This window comes from Rhinoderma darwinii, chromosome 4 (assembly GCF_050947455.1).
Source record: "Rhinoderma darwinii isolate aRhiDar2 chromosome 4, aRhiDar2.hap1, whole genome shotgun sequence".
Taxonomy (NCBI): Eukaryota; Metazoa; Chordata; class Amphibia; order Anura; family Rhinodermatidae; genus Rhinoderma; species Rhinoderma darwinii.
Window position 1 is genome coordinate 191,302,667 of NC_134690.1, and position 19,619 is coordinate 191,322,285.

The following is a 19,619-nucleotide window of genomic DNA, read 5'->3' on the forward strand; positions in this document are numbered from 1 at the left end:
AATCTCTCTATTGCCACGGTAGTACTAAATATTGTTTTCCTTTCACTGGAGGAGAACTAATGCATTTAACCTTTATGTGACTTGAAAGACAGTTTATCCAACACAAATCTTAACCGCATGGGTGTTGTGTTCCTGGGTTGCTCCCCTTGCAGCTACGGTGTTACGGCGGCATTGGTTGCCATGCAATACTGCACCTAGTAGAGTAGGGACCCACTTAAAAAAGGTTGATGTGAAGTGGCACGTGGGCTTATACAATTTGATCTAAATCTTAACAAAGAACCTCATGTTCATGTTTAGAAATTTTGCTTAGCAACAATAGATAAATGTATATGAAGTGGATGTGCGGTCCATGTCTTTTTTTCCACAGTTGTGGCTTATACTAATAAATGTGAGTAAACCTTTGTGGCAGTAGCTTTTTCAGTTGGATTGAATGTTGTGGAGATAATCTAACTTGGCACTCATTTTTTTGCCCACCATGTACCTTCTTTTTGATCTTACAAAAAGACTTTGAAGATCAATACCCACAATGAGATCATTTCACCCCTTCTCAATGTTCACTCTAGGTGGCTCATAAATGTCACTGAACAATTGGCTGTCCTTCCTAGCATGCAGTCTACTAACAATGATGTACTATAACGTGCTAAACATAATTGAAAATACTGCAGACATCATAAACACTAGCAGTTCTAGCTGTTGGATGAGGCCTCATGCACATGACCGTCATTTTTATCCGATATTACAGATCTGTAATTGCGGATAGAATACTGACACATTCGTTTTCATTGGCCATGAACACCTTCCCATATATTTACGGATGTGTGTCCGGGCCGTAGAAATGACCCACAAAAATAGGACATGTCCTATTTTTCACATTTACGGACCTTGCTCCTATACTTATTACTGTGAGATCGGTCTGCAAATGCAAAGGACACTCCGCGGCCTGTCCGTGCAGAATTTACTGACCGCAAATACTGCATGTTCGTGTGCATGTGGCCTGAGTGAAGATGATGTTTAGAAATGTCGATCATACACAGACAGCAGCTCACATTCAGATACAAATATAGTGGAGAGGAGATAGATTATCAGTCACATAGTTCATATACAACATTTCTTTCAATAAGCATAAAGGGGCAGATTTACTAAGCTGTCTATGAGTTAGACAGTATAAACTGAGACCAGGCAGTCTGAGAATGCGCCAAATTTATCACAGTTTCTCACACTGTATTGTAGATTTGGCGCAACTAGCTAGACATGTTAGACACTTTTCTCTTCCTTATAGCAACTTTTGATTGGCTTAGTTTTGTTTGGTGCATTTTAAGCCACGCCCCTTTCCTTTAAGCCATGCCCTTTTATAGATACTTTTTGAAAGTGTCTAGTGAGGTACAAATCTGTTCTTAAATTAGTCTAAAATAAAAAGCGCCAAAATGCACCAACATTTGGCACATTTTTTGACTCATTCTACATGCAGACATGGTAGTAAATGTGAATATATCTATTCAGAAAACACATTTGGAAATATGGCAGAATAGCCCATATTACAAAATTCTAGACGGCTAAGCTGGACCATTATGAATAATGAAAATTCTATTCATTGATGGAGGAGGAAATTAGATCATAAATATTTCCTCGTTTCCCATTTAGCTGTCATCTGTATAAAATATGTTATATGTAATTAGTGATAGAAAAACAATCTAAATTTAAAGAAAATAACTTTAAAAATAGCAGATCAGTAAATTTGCATCCCTCATAATTTATTAAGGGGGTTATCATGTGGATCTGCCATAAATGTCTGTTGGGACCCGCACCTATAGGAACTAGACTTGCTCAGTTATTTCGGTAACTCTTATAGACTTCAAGCAAAGCAGCTTTTAATTCAGTCTGCTACTGGATGCGGATGCTACCAGCTGCCTCGTCTTGTATCAGGGGACCCCTGTTCTCCAGATAGGTGGGGTGTCAGCATGACCGGTCTTAGGGTTCTGCGACCTGTGCCTTTGCTCCAGCAGGTGGAATGGTGCGCTGCTCTTGCTCCCTGCTCCTGCTTGTTTCAGAAGCGCCCAGGCCCAGCGACTCAGCAGTCGCCTTTCCAGCAGGGCGCTTCTTCACTCAGTAGCGTCGCTACGCTGGAGCAGCTATAGCGGCTGCTAGCGGCGACACCTGGAATGAGAGTACCCGCGCCGGGCCCCGCCATGGGCGGCGGCGTCGCTAGCAGCCGCTGCGGCTGCTACAGCGGTAGCTACGGCACTATAGCAGAGCAGGGAGGTATCGCCCTGCTCTGCTATCTACTAACGCCACTGTAGCTCCCTGAAGGGGCGGAATCTCCGTGTGGCCGGGGGATTCCTCTCCTCGACTGCTCCGCTTGATGTCTCTGTTCATATATGGACAGAGACATCAAGGGAAAACTCCTGAAGCGGAATCCCCATCCACAGCATTGCTGACTCTGTGACCAGGGACTCCTCTCCAGAAGAAGCAAAATACGTCACTGTCCATAAATGGACACAGCGACAGGAACTTCTCCTGGAGTGGAATCCCCGGTCACAGCGTCGGCAATGCTGTGGACGGGGATTACGCTTCAGGAGTTGCCCCTAATGTCACTGTCCATATATGGACAGAGCCATCAAGTGGAGCGCTCCAGGAGCGGAACCCTGGCCACACGGGGATTCCGCTCCTTTAGGGAGCTACAGTGGCGCTATCTACAGGAAGGGGGAGGGGTGCTATCTACAAGGGGACTGTGTGGCACTACCTACAAGGGGCTGTGGGCTGTGTGGCACTACCAACAAGGGGGCTGTGGGCTGTGTGGCACTACCTACAAGTGGGCTGTGTGGCACTACCTACAAGGGGATGTGTGGCACTACCTACAAGGGCTGTGTGGCACTACCCACAAGGGGCTATGTGGCATTACCTACAAGGGGCTGTGTGGCACTATCTACAGGGGGAATCTTTGAGTGGTGGGCTGATGGTCATTTTACTGTGAGTGGTGGGCTGATGGTCATTTTACTGTGAGTGGGGGGCTGATGGTCATTTTACTATAAGTGGCGGGCTGATGGTCATATTACTGTGAGTGGCAGGCTAATGGTTATTTTACTGTGAGAGGGCGGCTGATTGTCATTTTACTGTAAGTGACGGGCTGATGGTCATTTTACTGTGAGTGGCGGGCTGATGGTTATTTTACTGTGAGTGGCGGGCTGATGGTTATTTTATTGTGAGTGGCGGGCTGATGGTCATTTTACTGTGAGTGGGGGGCTGATGGTTACTTTACTGTGAGTGGGGGGCTGATGGTCATATTACTGAGTGTGGGGGGCTGATGGTCATGTTACTGAGAATGGGGGCCTGATGGTTATTTTACTGTGAGTGGGGGGGGGGGGCTGATGGTCATTTTACTGTGGGTGGCGGGCTGATGGTCATTTTACTGTGAGTAGGGGGCTGATGGTCATTTTACTGTGAGTGGGGGGCTAATGGTCATTCTACTGTGAGTGGCGGGCTGATGGACATTTTACTGTGAGTGGTGGGCTGATGGTCATTTTACTGTGAGTGGCGGGCTGATGGTCATTTTACTGTGAGTGGGGGGCTGATGGTTATTTTACTGTGAGTGGGGGGTTGATGGTTATTTTACTGTGAGTGGGGGGCTGATTGTAATTTCATTATGAGTGGCGGGCTGATGGTAATATTACTGTGAGTGGTGGGCTGATGGTAATTTTACTGTGAGTGGCGGGCTAATGGTAATTTTACTGTGAGTGGGGGGGCTGATAGTTATTTTACTGTGAGTGGTGGGCTGATGGTCATTTTACTGTGAGTGGGGGCTGATGGTCATATTACTGTGAGTGGCAGGCTAATGGTTATTTTACTGTGAGTGGGCGGCTGGTTGTCATTTTACTGTAAGTGACGGGCTGATGGTCATTTTACTGTGAGTGGCGGGCTGATGGTTATTTTACCGTGAGTGGCGGGCTGATGGTTATTTTATTGTGAGTGGCGGGCTGATGGTCATTTTACTGTGAGTGGGGGGCTGATGGTTACTTTACTGTGAGTGGGGGGCTGATGGTCATGTTACTGAGAATGGGGGCCTGATGGTTATTTTACTGTGAGTGGGGGGGGGGGGGCTGATGGTCATTTTACTGTGGGTGGCGGGCTGATGGTCATTTTACTGTGAGTAGGGGGCTGATGGTCATTTTACTGTGAGTAGGGGGCTGATGGTCATTCTACTGTGAGTGGCGGGCTGATGGTCATTTTACTGTGAGTGGTGGGCTGATGGTCATTTTACTGTGAGTGGCGGGCTGATGGTCATTTTACTGTGAGTGGGGGGCTGATGGTTATTTTACTGTGAGTGGGGGGTTGATGGTTATTTTACTGTGAGTGGGGGGCTGATTGTAATTTCATTATGAGTGGCGGGCTGATGGTAATATTACTGTGAGTGGCGGGCTGATGGTAATTTTACTGTGAGTGGCGGGCTAATGGTAATTTTACTGTGAGTGGGGGGCTGATGGTAATTTTACTGTGAGTGGCGGGCTGATGGTCATTTTACTGTGAGTGGTGGGCTGATGGTCATTTTACTGTGAGTGGCGGGCTGAAGGTTATTTTACTGTGAGTGGTGGGCTGATGGTCATTTTACTGTGAGTGGCGGGCTGATGGTCATTTTATTGTGAGTGAGGGGCTGATGGTTATTTTACTGTGAGTGGGGGGGATGATGGTAATTTTACTGTGAGTGGCGGGCTGATGGACATTTTACTGTGAGTGGCGGGCTGATGGTTATTTTACTGTGAGTGGGGGGCTGATTGTCATTTTACTGTGAGTGGTGGGCAGATGGTAATTTTACTGTGAGTGGGGGGCTGATGGTCATATTACTGAGAGTGGGGGGCTGATGGTCATATTACTGAGTGTGGGGGGCTGATGGTCATGTTACTGAGAATAGGGGGCTGATGGTTATTTTACTGTGAGTGGGGGGCTGATGTTCATTTTTCTGTGAGTGGGGGGGCTGATGGTCATGTTACTGTGAGTGGGGGGGCTGATGGTCATTTTACTGTGAGTGGGGGGCTGATGGTCTTTAAGTGGTTTCCACCTCTGACCTCCAATTGAAATTAATGCCAGAAAATATCTGTGTTGCCCATTTGGAGCTTTTTTTCTTCCTGTGTCTTTTACATTCGCTTCAACGGCTTAAGAAAAACGCAAAAAAAAAAAGGCCGAACAACGCTGTAAATTCCTGAAGGAAACTTAAGGCAGATTCTTTTTGCCTTACAAAAAATGGTGTGTGAACATACCCTACGAGTGTAGTGCTTGTTTTTAGCCGTTTACTGTCTTTCTCAAAACAATTTTTTGTTGGGGTGCCCTGAGGAAATTTTATTTTTCCAGTGCTGCCTCGAGTCCGAGAAGGTTGGGAAACTCAGTACTAGGCTACAAAATCACGCCGGCCTACGCAAGGATCTGTTGTGGAGAAGCTCAGTTCGTCGTGGGAACGGGGCCTAGACGAGTACAATTTTTGTTTTTTATTAGGGCACTGTCTACAAGGGGGAGGTGGCGGGGCTGTATGGCACTATCTACAAGGAGGAGGTGGGGGATTATGGCACTGTCTACAGGGAGACTGTATGGCAAAATCTACAGGGGGCACTATACTGTGTGGGGGCCACTAAGCGGACATTATTCTGTGTAGGGGTACTACAGGGGGCATAATATTGTGGGCACAATTAGAGGTCAAAATACTTTGTCCTTGAAGGGGTTGTAATATATTATATTATTAAATATTATTATTATACTGTATGGGGGCACTAAAGGGCATTATATTTTTTTATGGGGATTTTCTTTTAATGATGGGGTGGGGCGCCGAAAGATCATTTCGCGCGGTGCACCATCTATCCTAAGGGCGGCCCTGGGTGTCAGTGGTGCATATCCTGTGAACCCTTTAGTTATACATCTGTATAAGAACTCCTGTGGTGATTGAATAGCTCTTCCCTTATTCTCTATAATGTAACACATTTAGAAACTATTCAGGCACATGACCCAGATAGACTAGGATCTTGTCCCTTGCCAAACACCATTAAAATGTCCTCTAATCATTCTTTATTTCAGTAGTAAATAGCCTTAAAATGCTTTCTATATCTCTATGCATATCTGTATGTACAGTAGGAACAAATCACTGGATCCGTAAAGCTATAACATAATATGATACATTTATCCAAGTATTAACAAGAAATCCTTTTTTGTTTTCATTCCAGAGGCATTGTCCATGTTAATATAGATTTAATTACATGTATTTGTGCCAATTGCATGAGGTCTGATGTGGGTTTTGTTATCCCTGCTGTAACCTTATCCCAGTTTTATGAATGCTACAATCAAGTGTAGCTGCTAACATTGATGGAATCTAATGCGCTATATAAAAGAGGAGCGGACCCATGGTGAAAGGCAATAATCTCAGCTGGTTGCAGCTGTTGTACTGCTGTTGGGAAGTGTAACACCAGCAAGTGAAAAGTAACATTTTATACAGCCACGCAGTAATGAGATCGGTAGCAAGTGTTGGTGACAAATTAACAAAACTTTACTTTTGCACTGTGAAAAAAATAAAATAAAGTGCATAATATAAATTTAAAGAAAATATTCATAGCATATGTAATGTTTACACCAGGGGGTCGAGTTACACAAGATAAAAGGCATATTATTATTATTACCTCGTAAAATGTCACTGCTGCTAAAAACAGAAAATGTATATATATATATATATATAAAAAAAAAGAACACAGAAATTAATTTTTAACAATTTGTATCCATGTTACTATACTTTTAATACAGAACATTTACAGCACATCACATGAAGTGTATGTTCTCAGTGTAAGGTCAGATTCAGATGAGTGAAATGTAGGCAAATTTTTGCGCCCATATTATGTAAATCCTGGTTTGACCGCAGGTCTAATGACCGAAACTAACAGCGTGGTTTCAATCGGAGAAATAGCAAACAGAATATTTTGAAATAAAATCTGTTTTATTCGAACAAAAGGTGGCTACGCGTTTCGACGCTGTACTAGCGTCTTCCTCAGGCCATGTGCAAATCACAATTCAACTCCTTATATATCATAAAATATTTAGATTCACAGAAAGAAAAAAAACGCCAAGACTGGAAGGGTCAAAGTACTCTGTTTGCTATTTCTCCGATTGAAACCACGCAGCAGCACCTCGGAAAGATCCTTCACCTTTTTTCCATTGTTTCACTAATTCCGTCAAGCGATTACCTTTCTAGTAACCGGTCTGGATCTTGGCAGCAGCACCTGTGGATTATCCTCGTGATTATACCTCTTGTCATTAGGTGAGCATGGTACATCTCTACCTTCAACTTGCCTTATCTTATTGACCTGCACTATGTGGCGCCGTGCTTTTCACTTTTATTTCCGAAACTAACAGCATCATAGTTCCCTATGACTCTGCTAGTTCTGGTCATTAAACATTCGGTTAGGCCAGGGTTTGCAGCCATAATACAGACGCACAAATGTGGCTGTATTACACTAGTCTGAAACCGGTCTAACATACTGTAGGTGTGCCAAATCTAGTAGCTCAAAAGCTCAGTTTACACTGTATTAATCAAATATACAACTGGTTAAGACTGATTTTAGAGAATAGTCTTTAATACTTGAGTCATAAGTACAGCTTATGTATATTAGAGAGTATACATTTTCCATGAAACACTATGGTAGGGAGTAGTGGGGTACATGGGCAGTAATTGCTTTTTAAAGTGTACCCAAGGTTTTCAGTACACTTTCTGATATATACAGTATTAGGGAACTGTTTTTAAAGCTGATCTCCAGGATTCTCCATACTAAGATTATAGTGGGAGGAATGTATCAATAGATTTGCCACATTTTTTGGGCTTAAAGTTGCAAAACTTTGCGACTTTTCTCAGAACTTGCCAGTTTTGTAAAGTGGTATCAACCTTTTCAACAAATTTATTAATAATAAATACAGAAAATGACCCAACTTTTGGCACAAATGTACACCTGCTCATACGAGGTATAGATTTTATTTTATGACTTTAGTACAGTACCAAATGTGCCAAGCTTTTTAAGAGGCATGCACATTTTAATAAATTTGATGCAATTAATTTCAACTAACTTTCTTAATAAATCTGTCCCAGTTTGTTTCGTAAGTTACGATCTTCGTTTTACTGTTGTATACTTTATGAATTTAGTCCTTGTTTTAATGGTATTCGGCTCTTTATGTACTTGCTTTCTGGTAAGCTTGTGCTGGGCTTGTTCTTATATGTTGTAGTCAATAATAACAAGCAAAGCTGCAGTGTAAAGGATAGTGTGAAAAATGAGCACTAATCTGAGCCGAAGGTAGATTCTGCACCACTTCAGATTACCATTAGATAATGCACATAAAAATAAGTCACTAATCCAAAATGTACCCTACGCCCACAAAGAGATTCCTCATAACCTACTCTCTGTATAATAATCCAAATTGAGACCAAGACCATTGCAGGAAAAACACATTTCCTGTCTGTAGTTTTTATTCCATAGACAAACAATAAATTGCTGTACATAACAGTTAATAGTTTTTGACAGGCTCCAGTGCTGCCTATGGGTAACATTTCCACAGGCTGCCTGCTGACCTGCTCTGTGCTTTCAGCAGAAGCAATTCTCATAAAGAGATCTCCATGGATGCAGTTTATTCTGTCCCATCTTGTGCCAATCCACAGATTAAAGGGAACCAGTCATGTTGAAAATGGTGTCCCATCAGTGGGCATCATGTTATAGAGCAGGAGAAGCTCAACAGATTGAACTAGCTAGAAGACAGCAGGGCTAGTCTTCATCTATAGCAATTCTCTTTCTCGGGGATTAACAATGTCTTCCGGTACTCAGTTATCCCTAGAACCAAAGTAAGACCGATTTGTGAGCCAACCAAAGGACTGTCAAAGGAAAGGGAAATATGGAGCAGGTGTCACAATGCTGGAAGGAAACAGGAATACAAGAAACAGGAACTCACCAATTGAAGACAGGGATGATAGCATCATGATGATGAAGTCAGGCAGATGATGGGAACAAATGGATGATAAGTAATAATAATAGTCGAATGATGATAACAAATAGACGATGGATGATGCTAACAAGCTAACTGTAATGACAGGGATAGGGAAACAGACAAGTGAGCCCTAATCTACCCGCCACTCAGTCCCTGCCTATTTGCAACGACCCGCCCTAGGCGACGGGGTACAACTGGGCGACGGTCCCTACACTCAGTAAGTGCACGACAGACAACCAGACAAGGAAACACAGAACAAAGGGAAACCGGGCAGTTGCCCACGGCAACACCGTGAGCAACAAGCGTAGTAAACGAGCCGAGTCAAACCAGGAGAGTACGAGGTGCCAAACGCAGAGCAGGAGAGTAGTGAACAAGCCGAGTCAAACCAGGAGTGTACGAGGTACCAAAGGCAGAGCAGAAGAGTAGTCAGTAAGCCAGGGTCATATGAAGCAGGGACAAGTAGTTCAAGAAGTTGCAGCAGGGCCAGAAAACCAACAGAGAAGAATCACAAGCAAGGAGGAACAGGAAAGGCAGGTATAAATAGACAGAGGGCGGGAGCTAGCTCCGTCTTGCCAGGCTGTGATAGGATCTCCCACTCCTAAGCCTGCCATCCTGAGTGGTGGAAGATGGAGTCAGTCTCACAGACATAGAAGCAGGTGCAGACTGATTACCTATGGGCGTGGATACAGAAGCTGTGCCTGGCAGATCCTTAAAGGAACAGTGTCATGGCAAATATTTTTTTTTATATGTTAAGGATGTTAGTGCTTTAATAAAAACGTTTTTATTCATTTGTGTGTTTGTGTTTTACTTTTTCTTATTTTTACACTTTTTCTTCCCTATGGGGGCTGCCATTTTTTGTTCCATTTCTGTGTGTGTCGATTAACGACACACACAGACATGGAGTACGGCAGCCACAGTCCCATAGGGACTGTGAACGGCTCCCGTCCCATTCACGTCCGTGTACGGCGTCTGTGTGGGAACTGCGCATGCGCTGCTCCCACACAGTCCTATTCGAAATTGGCGCCGTCCGGCGCCATTTTCCTGTGGACCGGAAGTCGCGGCCGGACTGTAATATTACTACTTCCGGTCGCGGCTTCCGGACTTGTGCACATGGAACAGCGGCAGCAAACGGAGCGGACGGGCCAGAGGGAGCCGCGGCGGCAGGAGCAGGTAAGAGATTTCAATGTATGTTAGTGTTTGTGTGTGTTTACTACTATATGTAAACCTACTACACTGTGGGTTACCTCAAAAAATGGCGACACGCAGTGTAGCAGGTTAAACCTTTCAAACCCCTCGTTTATCCCGGCACTAGCCAGGATAAAGGAGGGGGGGATGCTGAGAGCTCACTAGAGCGAGGGCTTTTAACCCAATGTTGCAATGCTGCAATTTTGGGAACAGCCCCATCTAGTGGCCAAAAATGGGTAGTATTATAAATTAGAAATAATTTATAATATTACATGGCTCGTGCCAAAAAAAAAAAAAAAAATTTGAACAATGTTTAATCACCCACACACTAAATGTTTAATTTTTTTTAAAAAAACATGTTTTTAGGGCAACACCATGCCTTTAACACTAACCATAATTCTAGCTCACCCTTTATCTATTTCGGGATCTATGTCTAAGCACTGACCCTAATTCCAGACACTACTAACCCTCACTGTCCCAAGCACTGTCCCTAATGGAGCTCCTAATCTGCAGTCCCTAAAACAATACCAAAAAAACACTAGGCACCAGAGGCAATGAAAAAAATTCAATAGATCCAAAACCCTGTGAAACAACGCAGGCAGAGCAGAGAACAATTGAGACAGGATAAGACTGAACATCTAAACAAGGCCGACCACTGAAACAAGCAAGGACTGAGGAAATACAAGACAGAGCTGGAAAAACACAAGACTATACTGGTAACACATGATCTTGTACAGAGAAGCACAATAAAATACAAATTGCATACGCTATCACCGACACCCTAATGCTGAGGCCAGGGATTCTTAAGGAGAGGCAGACCAATCGCGTCTCTTTCAAATCAGCCTGAGTGGCTCACATCAGTGTGGTCATCTGACCTGCAATAATGAATCAGCTGTGCAGCAGTTGCCTTAGCAGCTGCCCCAGCTGCTGAATAATATCTATGAGATGACAGGAGTGCAGAAACAGATCTGCTGCTCGTAGCAAAGATTATTATATAATTTTGTTGGAAAAGATTCAGTAAAATTTGTAATTTATTGTTCTAAACATCTGCTCATTCTAGTTTTAGGGTGCAGTGGGCGGTCCTATGCAATGATTGACAGCTATCTCTGTATACACAATTATATAGGGAAGGCTGTCACTCACTGATGGAACTGCCCATTGGACGCCTAAGCCCAGAATGAGCAGAGGTTAAGATCAATGAATTACAAATTTTACCAGAACTTTTCCAAGAAAAATCTATCTGCTCAAATCATCCTGCAGATGTTGCCTGCAGATAGGACTGTTTTTGACAGGTTCTCTTTAAAATGAAAAGGTGCTGACAATGTGATAAGGTCTGCACTTAAACGAATATAAACAAATAGCACTATTATAGACACTTTTATTTTATTATTTATCAGCAGTTTTACAATTCTTATCTCTAAACTTGAAGTTGGAATATCTAGTCCCCCCACTTCAGATATTTGCCAGGTTCTTTCTTGGAGGAACTTGTTTTATGCAGGAAATTGGATCACTTGCTTACATTTATATTTTCTTTGCGTATAAACAAAATATATCTTCTAATTACTTTAACCACTATACAATAACTTCAGCTGTAAAATATGTTGTGCCAGTAATTTCTTGTACTGTATCTATGCACATTTTATTTATTTACACATGGATTTACTCCATTTCAAATATTACTTAGAATTCTTGGCATGAAAGACTTATTATTACCTTTAAGTGGTTTAGAAGATGTTTCGTTGTCTGTGCCCCTTCCAAGTTGCTCAATCTCTGTAAATTTATCTACAAATGTCACTAAAATTATAAATAAAACAAACACTAGATGAACCTTATTTGCTTTGACTTTAAAGTGTTTATAGATGAACAAGGGAACTTAAATTTCCAATTTACCTCATGAAGCATTTTGTGAGCTTGTTAAAGGCCAACTAACAGCTAAATCAGAACTATTTATTCCTCTACTAATTTAATTCAAGTGGGTATTTAAAATCTCATAACTCTAAATGATGCTTCTTCCAGATGGTAAATTATTGTAATTTTAGCAAGAAGAGAAGTTGAACAGATATCTAGTATTTAGAACACTCGCTGATTTAATGCTCTGCACCCACCAATGCACAGATGTTGCTTATCATTTTAGTGCCAGCCTGTCTCTATATTTCCACTTACTGTGATCTGTGGAATGAAGATTGGAGAGTATTGAACATCTAAGTTGTTTTCATTATTATCACCATGTTAATAATTCAGCCGTAATGCGCACAGTTTCCAATTATAAATATGCACTTTTTTTTCCACAGGGTTTGGATGGTATTCCAGGCCTTCCAGGTCCAATTGGCCCTACGGGAGAAAAGGTAGAATACACTTTCCATTAAATGACAGTTGAAAAAGAAATAATCGCTCATATAAAAATGCAATCATTGTTACAAGAATACTCGCTTATGAAGGTTTTATATGTATCTGCTACATCATAATGGTATTTACATACAATGGGCTTGCACATTGCTCATTAACAATGCATTATATTGCTGCATGTCTGTAACGTGGAATAAAATGAAGCCATTGACGCTTTCTATTTGTCAGGCTATTTGTCAATCTTTTGGGGTTAAATCAGACTCTGTATTGTAGTTAGTGTCTAATAATATATGCAAAATAGAATCATTTGTATTACTTGTAAGTCAAGAGATATTGATGTTCACTTTTTTTCATGCACTACAGACGGATAAAGTGTCAGATCAAATCATTAATCAGACTATTCTATTGTACCAGATTATTTTGCACCAGAACATAACCACAGAGGTAAAGGACTCCAATGATTAATCGCATTTTGTTTTGTCCTTCTTCCTTAAATAGTTGCTATTACAAATCCCTTCGTTAAAATAAAAGTCTTACACTTGCTGATTATGGAGCAGTTAAAGCAGATCTGTCATGTTGAACATGGTGTTCCATCTGCAGGCAACATGTTATAGAGCAGGAGGAGTTGAGCAGATTGATATACTGTATAGTGGAAAAAGATTCAGTATAACTTGTATTTAATGGGTGTAATCCCTGCTCATTCTAGGTTTATAAATCAAGGGGGTGGTCATGCTAATATCGGGAGACTGTCAATCATTAATTCAGACCCCCCCCCCCCCCCCCGGATTAGTAATGACAGAGTGAGGATGGATTTAAATTAGGATATTTCAAGGTATACTGATATTTTCTCACACAAAACTGTACATCAATCTGCTCATATCCTTTTGTTGTATAACATGCTGACTGTGGATAAAGCTAGTGGTGGAGAATATCTATCTACCTGTCTGTCTGTATATATATATATATATATATATATAATATATATATATATATATATATATATATATATATATATATATATATATATATATATATATAGTGGAGGAAATAAGTATTTGATCCCTTGCTGATTTTGTAAGTTTGCCCACTGTCAAAGTCATGAACAACCTAGAATTTTTAGGCTAGGTTAATTTTACCAGTGAGAGATAGATTATATAAAAAAAAAAAACAGAAAATCACATTGTCAAAATTATATATATTTATTTGCATTGTGCACAGAGAAATAAGTATTTGATCCCCTACCAACCATTAAGAGTTCAGCCTCCTCCAGACCAGTTACACACTCCAAATCAACTTGGTGCCTGCATTAAAGACAGCTGTCTTACATGGTCACCTGTATAAAAGACTCCTGTCCACAGACTCAATTAATCAGTCTGACTCTAACCTCTACAACATGGACAAGACCAAAGAGCTTTCTAAGGATGTCAGGGACAAGATCATAGACCTGCACAAGGCTGGAATGGGCTACAAAACCATAAGTAAGATGCTGGGTGAGAAGGAGACAACTGTCTGTGCAATAGTAAGAAAATGGAAGACATACAAAATGACTGTCAATCGACATCGATCTGGGGCTCCATGCAAAATCTCACCTCGTGGGGTATCCTTGATCCTGAGGAAGAAGAGAGCTCAGCCGAAAACTACACGGGGGGAACTTGTTAATGATCTCAAGGCAGCTGGGACCACAGTCACCAAGAAAACCATTGGTAACACATTACACCGTAATGGATTAAAATCCTGCAGTGCCCGCAAGGTCCCCCTGCTATAGAAGGCACATGTACAGGCCCGTCTGAAGTTTGCAAATGAACATCTGGATGATTCTGAGAGTGATTGGGAGAAGGTGCTGTGGTCAGATGAGACTAAAATTGAGCTCTTTGGCATTAACTTAACTCGCCGTGTTTGGAGGAAGAGAAATGCTGCCTATGACCCAAAGAACACCGTCCCCACTGTCAAGCATGGAGGTGGAAACATTATGTTTTGGGGGGTGTTTCTCTGTTAAGGGCACAGAACTACTTCACCGCATCAATGGGAGAATGGATGGAGCCATGTACCGTCAAATCCTGAGTGACAACCTCCTTCCCTCCACCAGGACATTAAAAATGGCTCGTGGCTGGGTCTTCCAGCACGACAATGACCCGAAGCATACAGCTAAGGCAACCAAGGAGTGGCTCAAAAAGAAGCACATTAAGGTCATGGAGTGGCCTAGCCAGTCTCCAGACCTTAATCCCATCGAAAACTTATGGAGGGAGGTGAAGATCCGAGTTGCCAAGCGACAGCCTCTAAATCTTAATAATTTACAGATGATCTGCAAAGAGGAGTGGGACAAAATTCCATCTAACATGTGTGCAAACCTCATCATCAACTACAAAAAACGTCTGACTGCTGTGCTTGCCAACAAGGGTTTTGCCACCGAGTTTTAAGTCTTGTTTGCCAAAGGGATCAAATACTTATTTCTCTGTGCACAATGCAAATAAATATATATAATTTTGACAATGTGATTTTCTGTTTTGTTTTTTTTATATAATCTATCTCACACTGGTAAAATTAACCTAGCCTAAAAATTGTAGACTGTTCATGTCTTTGACAGTGGGCAAACTTACAAAATCAGCAAGGGATCAAATACTTATTTCCTTCACTGTATATATATATATATATATATATATATATATATATATATATATATATATATATATATATATATATATATATAAAAGCTAAAAGGGAGGAAAAACACAGCACACATCACAAACATTGTAGATCAGGCCATGTGCACTTCCTCCCAAAAGGATGAATCGACTCCTTGACTTGGAATGAATAGCAGGGATGTGGAGCAAGCAATGGCGCCAGGACCTTGTTCTACGTCCCTGATATATATATGACAATGACAATGTGACAATGACAGGTAAAATCATTGAGGGAAGGTACCGGTACATTTCCCATAGAGTCTTGTTGTATGTGTCTTAGTCTCCATGGAATGTTTAGTAAAGTGGAAAGCTCAGACTTCTCAAAGCTGGCTAGTTGGAAATACCTGGAGTTGGTCTGGGGAAGCGTAGGGTGGAATCCCAAATCTCTAGTCAATCTCTGTCATTAGGGCTAGACTTCTGGTCAATTAGCTGCACATGTAGACAGTGCATAAAAAGGTGCAGATACAGGGTTGACCAGCTCAGTTATGGGTCTGACTCCTGAGTCTGGGATATCGCCTACTGTCTATGAGTAAAAATCTGTTACTGAGTTTCCAGTGCCTGATAGGAAGGTACCTGGTATAGTCAAGGACTACATTTGTGTCGTTTTTTGTCTGAAATGTAAAAGGCTTATTTCTTCTCATGTTGGACTATAAAAATAAAACACAGGCAAGCCCTGATTGGACGACTATATTTGCGGCGTCACTGTCTCTTACTGCTGTGAACTCTCTTGCCTCGATCCACTGTCGCTAAATCGCTCACTATATATATATATATATATATATATATATATATACACACACACACAGTAGTGTGCTAGAGGTTTAGGCAGTTGTATAAAAATTCTGCAAAGTAAGAATGCTTTCAAAGATTTAAGTGTTAATTTTTTTATCTATTAACGCAAAGCGAATGAACAGAAGAGAAAACTAAATCCAATCAATATTTGGTGTGACCACCCTTTGCCTTCAAAACAGCATCAATACTTCTAGGTACACTTGCACTCAGTTTTTGAAGGAACTCGGCAGGGAGGTTGTTCCAAACATCTCAGAGAACTAACCACAGATCTTCTGTGGATGTAGGCTTTCTCAAATCATTCTTTCTTTTCTCCCAGACAGACTCGATGATGTTGAGATCAGGGCTCTGTGGGGGCCATATTATCACTTCCAGGGCTCCTTGTTCTTTCCGCTGAAGATAGTTCTTAATGACATTGGCTGTATGTTTGGGGTTGTAGTCCTGCCGCAGAATACCTTTGGAGCAAATCAGACGCCTCCCTGATGGTATTGCATGATGGATAAGTATCGGCCTGTATTTCTCAGCATTGAGAATGCCATTAATCCTGACCAAATCCTCAACTCCATTTTCAGAATTACAGCTTAAAACTTGCAAGGAAACTCCACCATGCTTCACTATTGCCTACTGGCCCTCATTATTGTACCGCTCTCCAGCCCTTTGGTGAACAAACTACCTTCTGTTACAGCCAAATATTTAAAATTTTGACTCATCAGACCAAAGCACCTGCTGCTATTTTTCTGCGCCCCAGTTCCTATGTTTTTGTGCATATATGAGTCGCTAGGCCTTGTTTCCACGTCGAAGGTATGGCTTTTTTGCTGCAATTCTTCCACGAATATGACTTCTGACTAGTCTTCCCTGAACAGTAGGTAGGTGTACCTGGATCTCACTGGTTTCTGCCAGTTCTGAGCTGATGGCGCTGTTGGATATCTTCCGCTTTTGAAAGGAAGTAAGCATGATGTGTCTTTAATCTACTGCACAAATTTTCCTTGGCCGACCACTGCATCTACAGTCCTCAACGTTGTCCGCTTCTTTGTTTTTCTTCAAAAGAGCTTGAGCAGCACATCTTGAAACCCCAGGCTGCTTTTACATATTTGCCTGGGAGAGACTTTGCTGATTTAGTATAACTACCTTGTGTCTTGTTGCTGTGCTCAGTCTTGCCATGGTGGACCCGTAACATGAAACTGTCCTCCATAACCTCACCTTTGTAGAAGAGTTTGGCTGTTCCTCAAACAGTTTTAAGCCTTCTACATAGCTGTTTCTGTTACAGTTAATGACTGTGTTTTCACCCACATATTAAAATGATGATCAATATCACCTGTTTGGTATAATTGGTTAATGATACACGTAACTATAATCCTACAAAATCCATGACTTTGTGCAAGTGTATCTAGAAGAATTGATGCTGATATTGATTTGATTTAGATTAATCTTCCATTCATTCACTTTGTATTTTGTTAATTGATTAGAAAAACTATTAACACTTCTATTTTTGAAAGCAATCTTAATATGCAGAATTTTTCCACAAGCGGCTAAAACTTTTGCCCAGTGCTGTATATATACAATGCATTCTGAAAGTCTTCAGATCCTTTCAATTTTTTCACATTTTTTACGTTCAGGCCTTGTGCTAAAATATAATAATGTTTTCCTCATCATTCTGCACTCAATACCCCATAATGACAAAATGAAAACAGCATGCTAGTAATCATTGCTAATTTATTGAAAAGGAAAAACTAAAATATTGCATTGACATAAGTATTCAGACCCTTTACTCAGCACTTAGCTGAAGCACCTTTAGCAGCAATAACAGCCTCCAGTCTTCTCGGGTATGATGTCACAAGGTTTTTACACCTGGATTTGGGGATTTTCTGCCATTCTCCTCTGCACATACTTTCAAGCTCTGTCAGGTTGGATGGGGACCGTCGGTGGACAGCCATTTTCAGTTCTCTGCAGAGATGTTCGATTGGGTTCAAGTCAGGGCTCTGGCTAGGTCACTCAAGGACATTCACATATTTGCCCCTAAGCCACTCCTGTCTTGGCTGTGTGCTTAAGGTAATTTTCTTGTTGGAACGTGAACCTTTGGCCCAGTCTGAGGTCCACAGCACTCTAGATTATATTTTCAATAAGAATATATCTGTACTTTGCTCCATACATCTTTCCCTCAACCCTGACCAGTTTCCCCATCCCAGCCACTGAAAAACACCTCTACAAAATGATTCTGCCATCACCATGCTTCACTTTAGGGATGGTATTGGGCAGGTGAGGAGCAGAGCCTGGTTTCTTCCAGATATGACGATTAGAAACGAGGCCAAAAAGTTAAAACTTGGTTTCATCATACCACAGAATCTTGTTTCTCACAGTCCTTCAGGTGCTTTTTTTTGCAAACTCCAGACAGGCTTTCATGTGTCTTTTACTGAGGAGAGGCTTCTTTCTGGCCTTTTTGCTATAAAGCTCAGATTGGTGGAGTGCTACAGTGATGGTTGACCTTCTGGATGTTTCCCCCATCTGCACACAGGATCTTTGAAGTTCAGTCAGAGTGACCATTGGGTCCTTGTTCTCCTCTCTTAGCAAGGCCCTTCTCCCTCGATTACTTAGTTTGGTGGGACGGCCAGCTCTAGGAAGAGTCCTGGTTGTCCAAACTACTTCCATTTAAAGACGCTCAGTCACCAGATTATAAGTGCCCTATCTCCTACATTATCTGATCGGCACTGTAATGTAGATAACAGCTGTGGTTATTATTTTGAAAAACAATCATTTTTGAGCAAGTTATGAGCAATTTTAGATTTATGCTAATTAGTTCTTAATGACCAACTGGGTGTGTTTTTACTTTTGACCAAGTGTGCGTTGTCCAGAGGAGTGTATGACGCTGACCAATCAGTGACCAATCAGCGTCATACACTTCTCATTGATCCATTTCCTCCACATGGCTTGCTCTGATATGCCTTGTCAGCTGTGAGACCTTATATAGACAGGGGTGTGTATTTCCAATTCATGTCCAATCAAATTAATTTACCACAAGTGGACTTCAATCAAGGTGTAGAAAATTTCAAATATGATTGTAAAGGATCTGCCAGACACAGCTTCTGTGTCGACACCCGTGGGTAATCAGTCTGCACCTGCTCCTAAGTCTGAGAGAGTGACACGATCTTCTACCAGTCAGGCTGGGAGGCTGAGGAGTGGGAGAGCCTATCACAGCCTGGACAGACGGAGCTAGCTCCCGCCCTCTGTCTATTTATACCTGCATTTCCTGCTCCTCCTTTGCCTGTGATTCTTTTCTGTTTCCTGGCTCTGCTGCTCCTGCTATGATTATTAACCTTGCTTCATTTCTGACCCTGGCTTTACTGACTACGCTCCTGCTCTGCGATTTGTACCTCCTGCACTCCTGGTTTGACTCGGCTCGTTCACTACTCTTGTTGCTCACTGTGTTGCCGTGGGCAACTGCCCCATTTCCCTTAGCTTCTGTGTACCCTTGTCTGTTTGTCTGTCGTGCACTTATTGAGCGTAGGGACCGTCGCCCAGTTGTACGCCATCGCCTAGGACGGGCCGTTGCAAGTAGGCAGGGACTGAGTGGCGGGTAGATTAGGGCTCACCTGTCTGTCTCCCTACCCCGTCATTACAATGATCTATAGA

General features: G+C 41.9%; 1 protein-coding gene across 1 annotated transcript in view; it reads left to right on the forward strand.

Annotated features, from left to right (window-relative positions):
- LOC142760489 (uncharacterized) overlaps window positions 1-19,619 on the forward strand; it is a 161,451-nt gene that overhangs the window by 124,450 nt on the left and 17,382 nt on the right. The window contains exon 9 of the mRNA XM_075863685.1: window positions 12,468-12,521. Within this exon, the coding sequence (XP_075719800.1) occupies window positions 12,468-12,521 (54 nt within the window). The remainder of the gene's footprint in view (window positions 1-12,467; window positions 12,522-19,619) is intronic.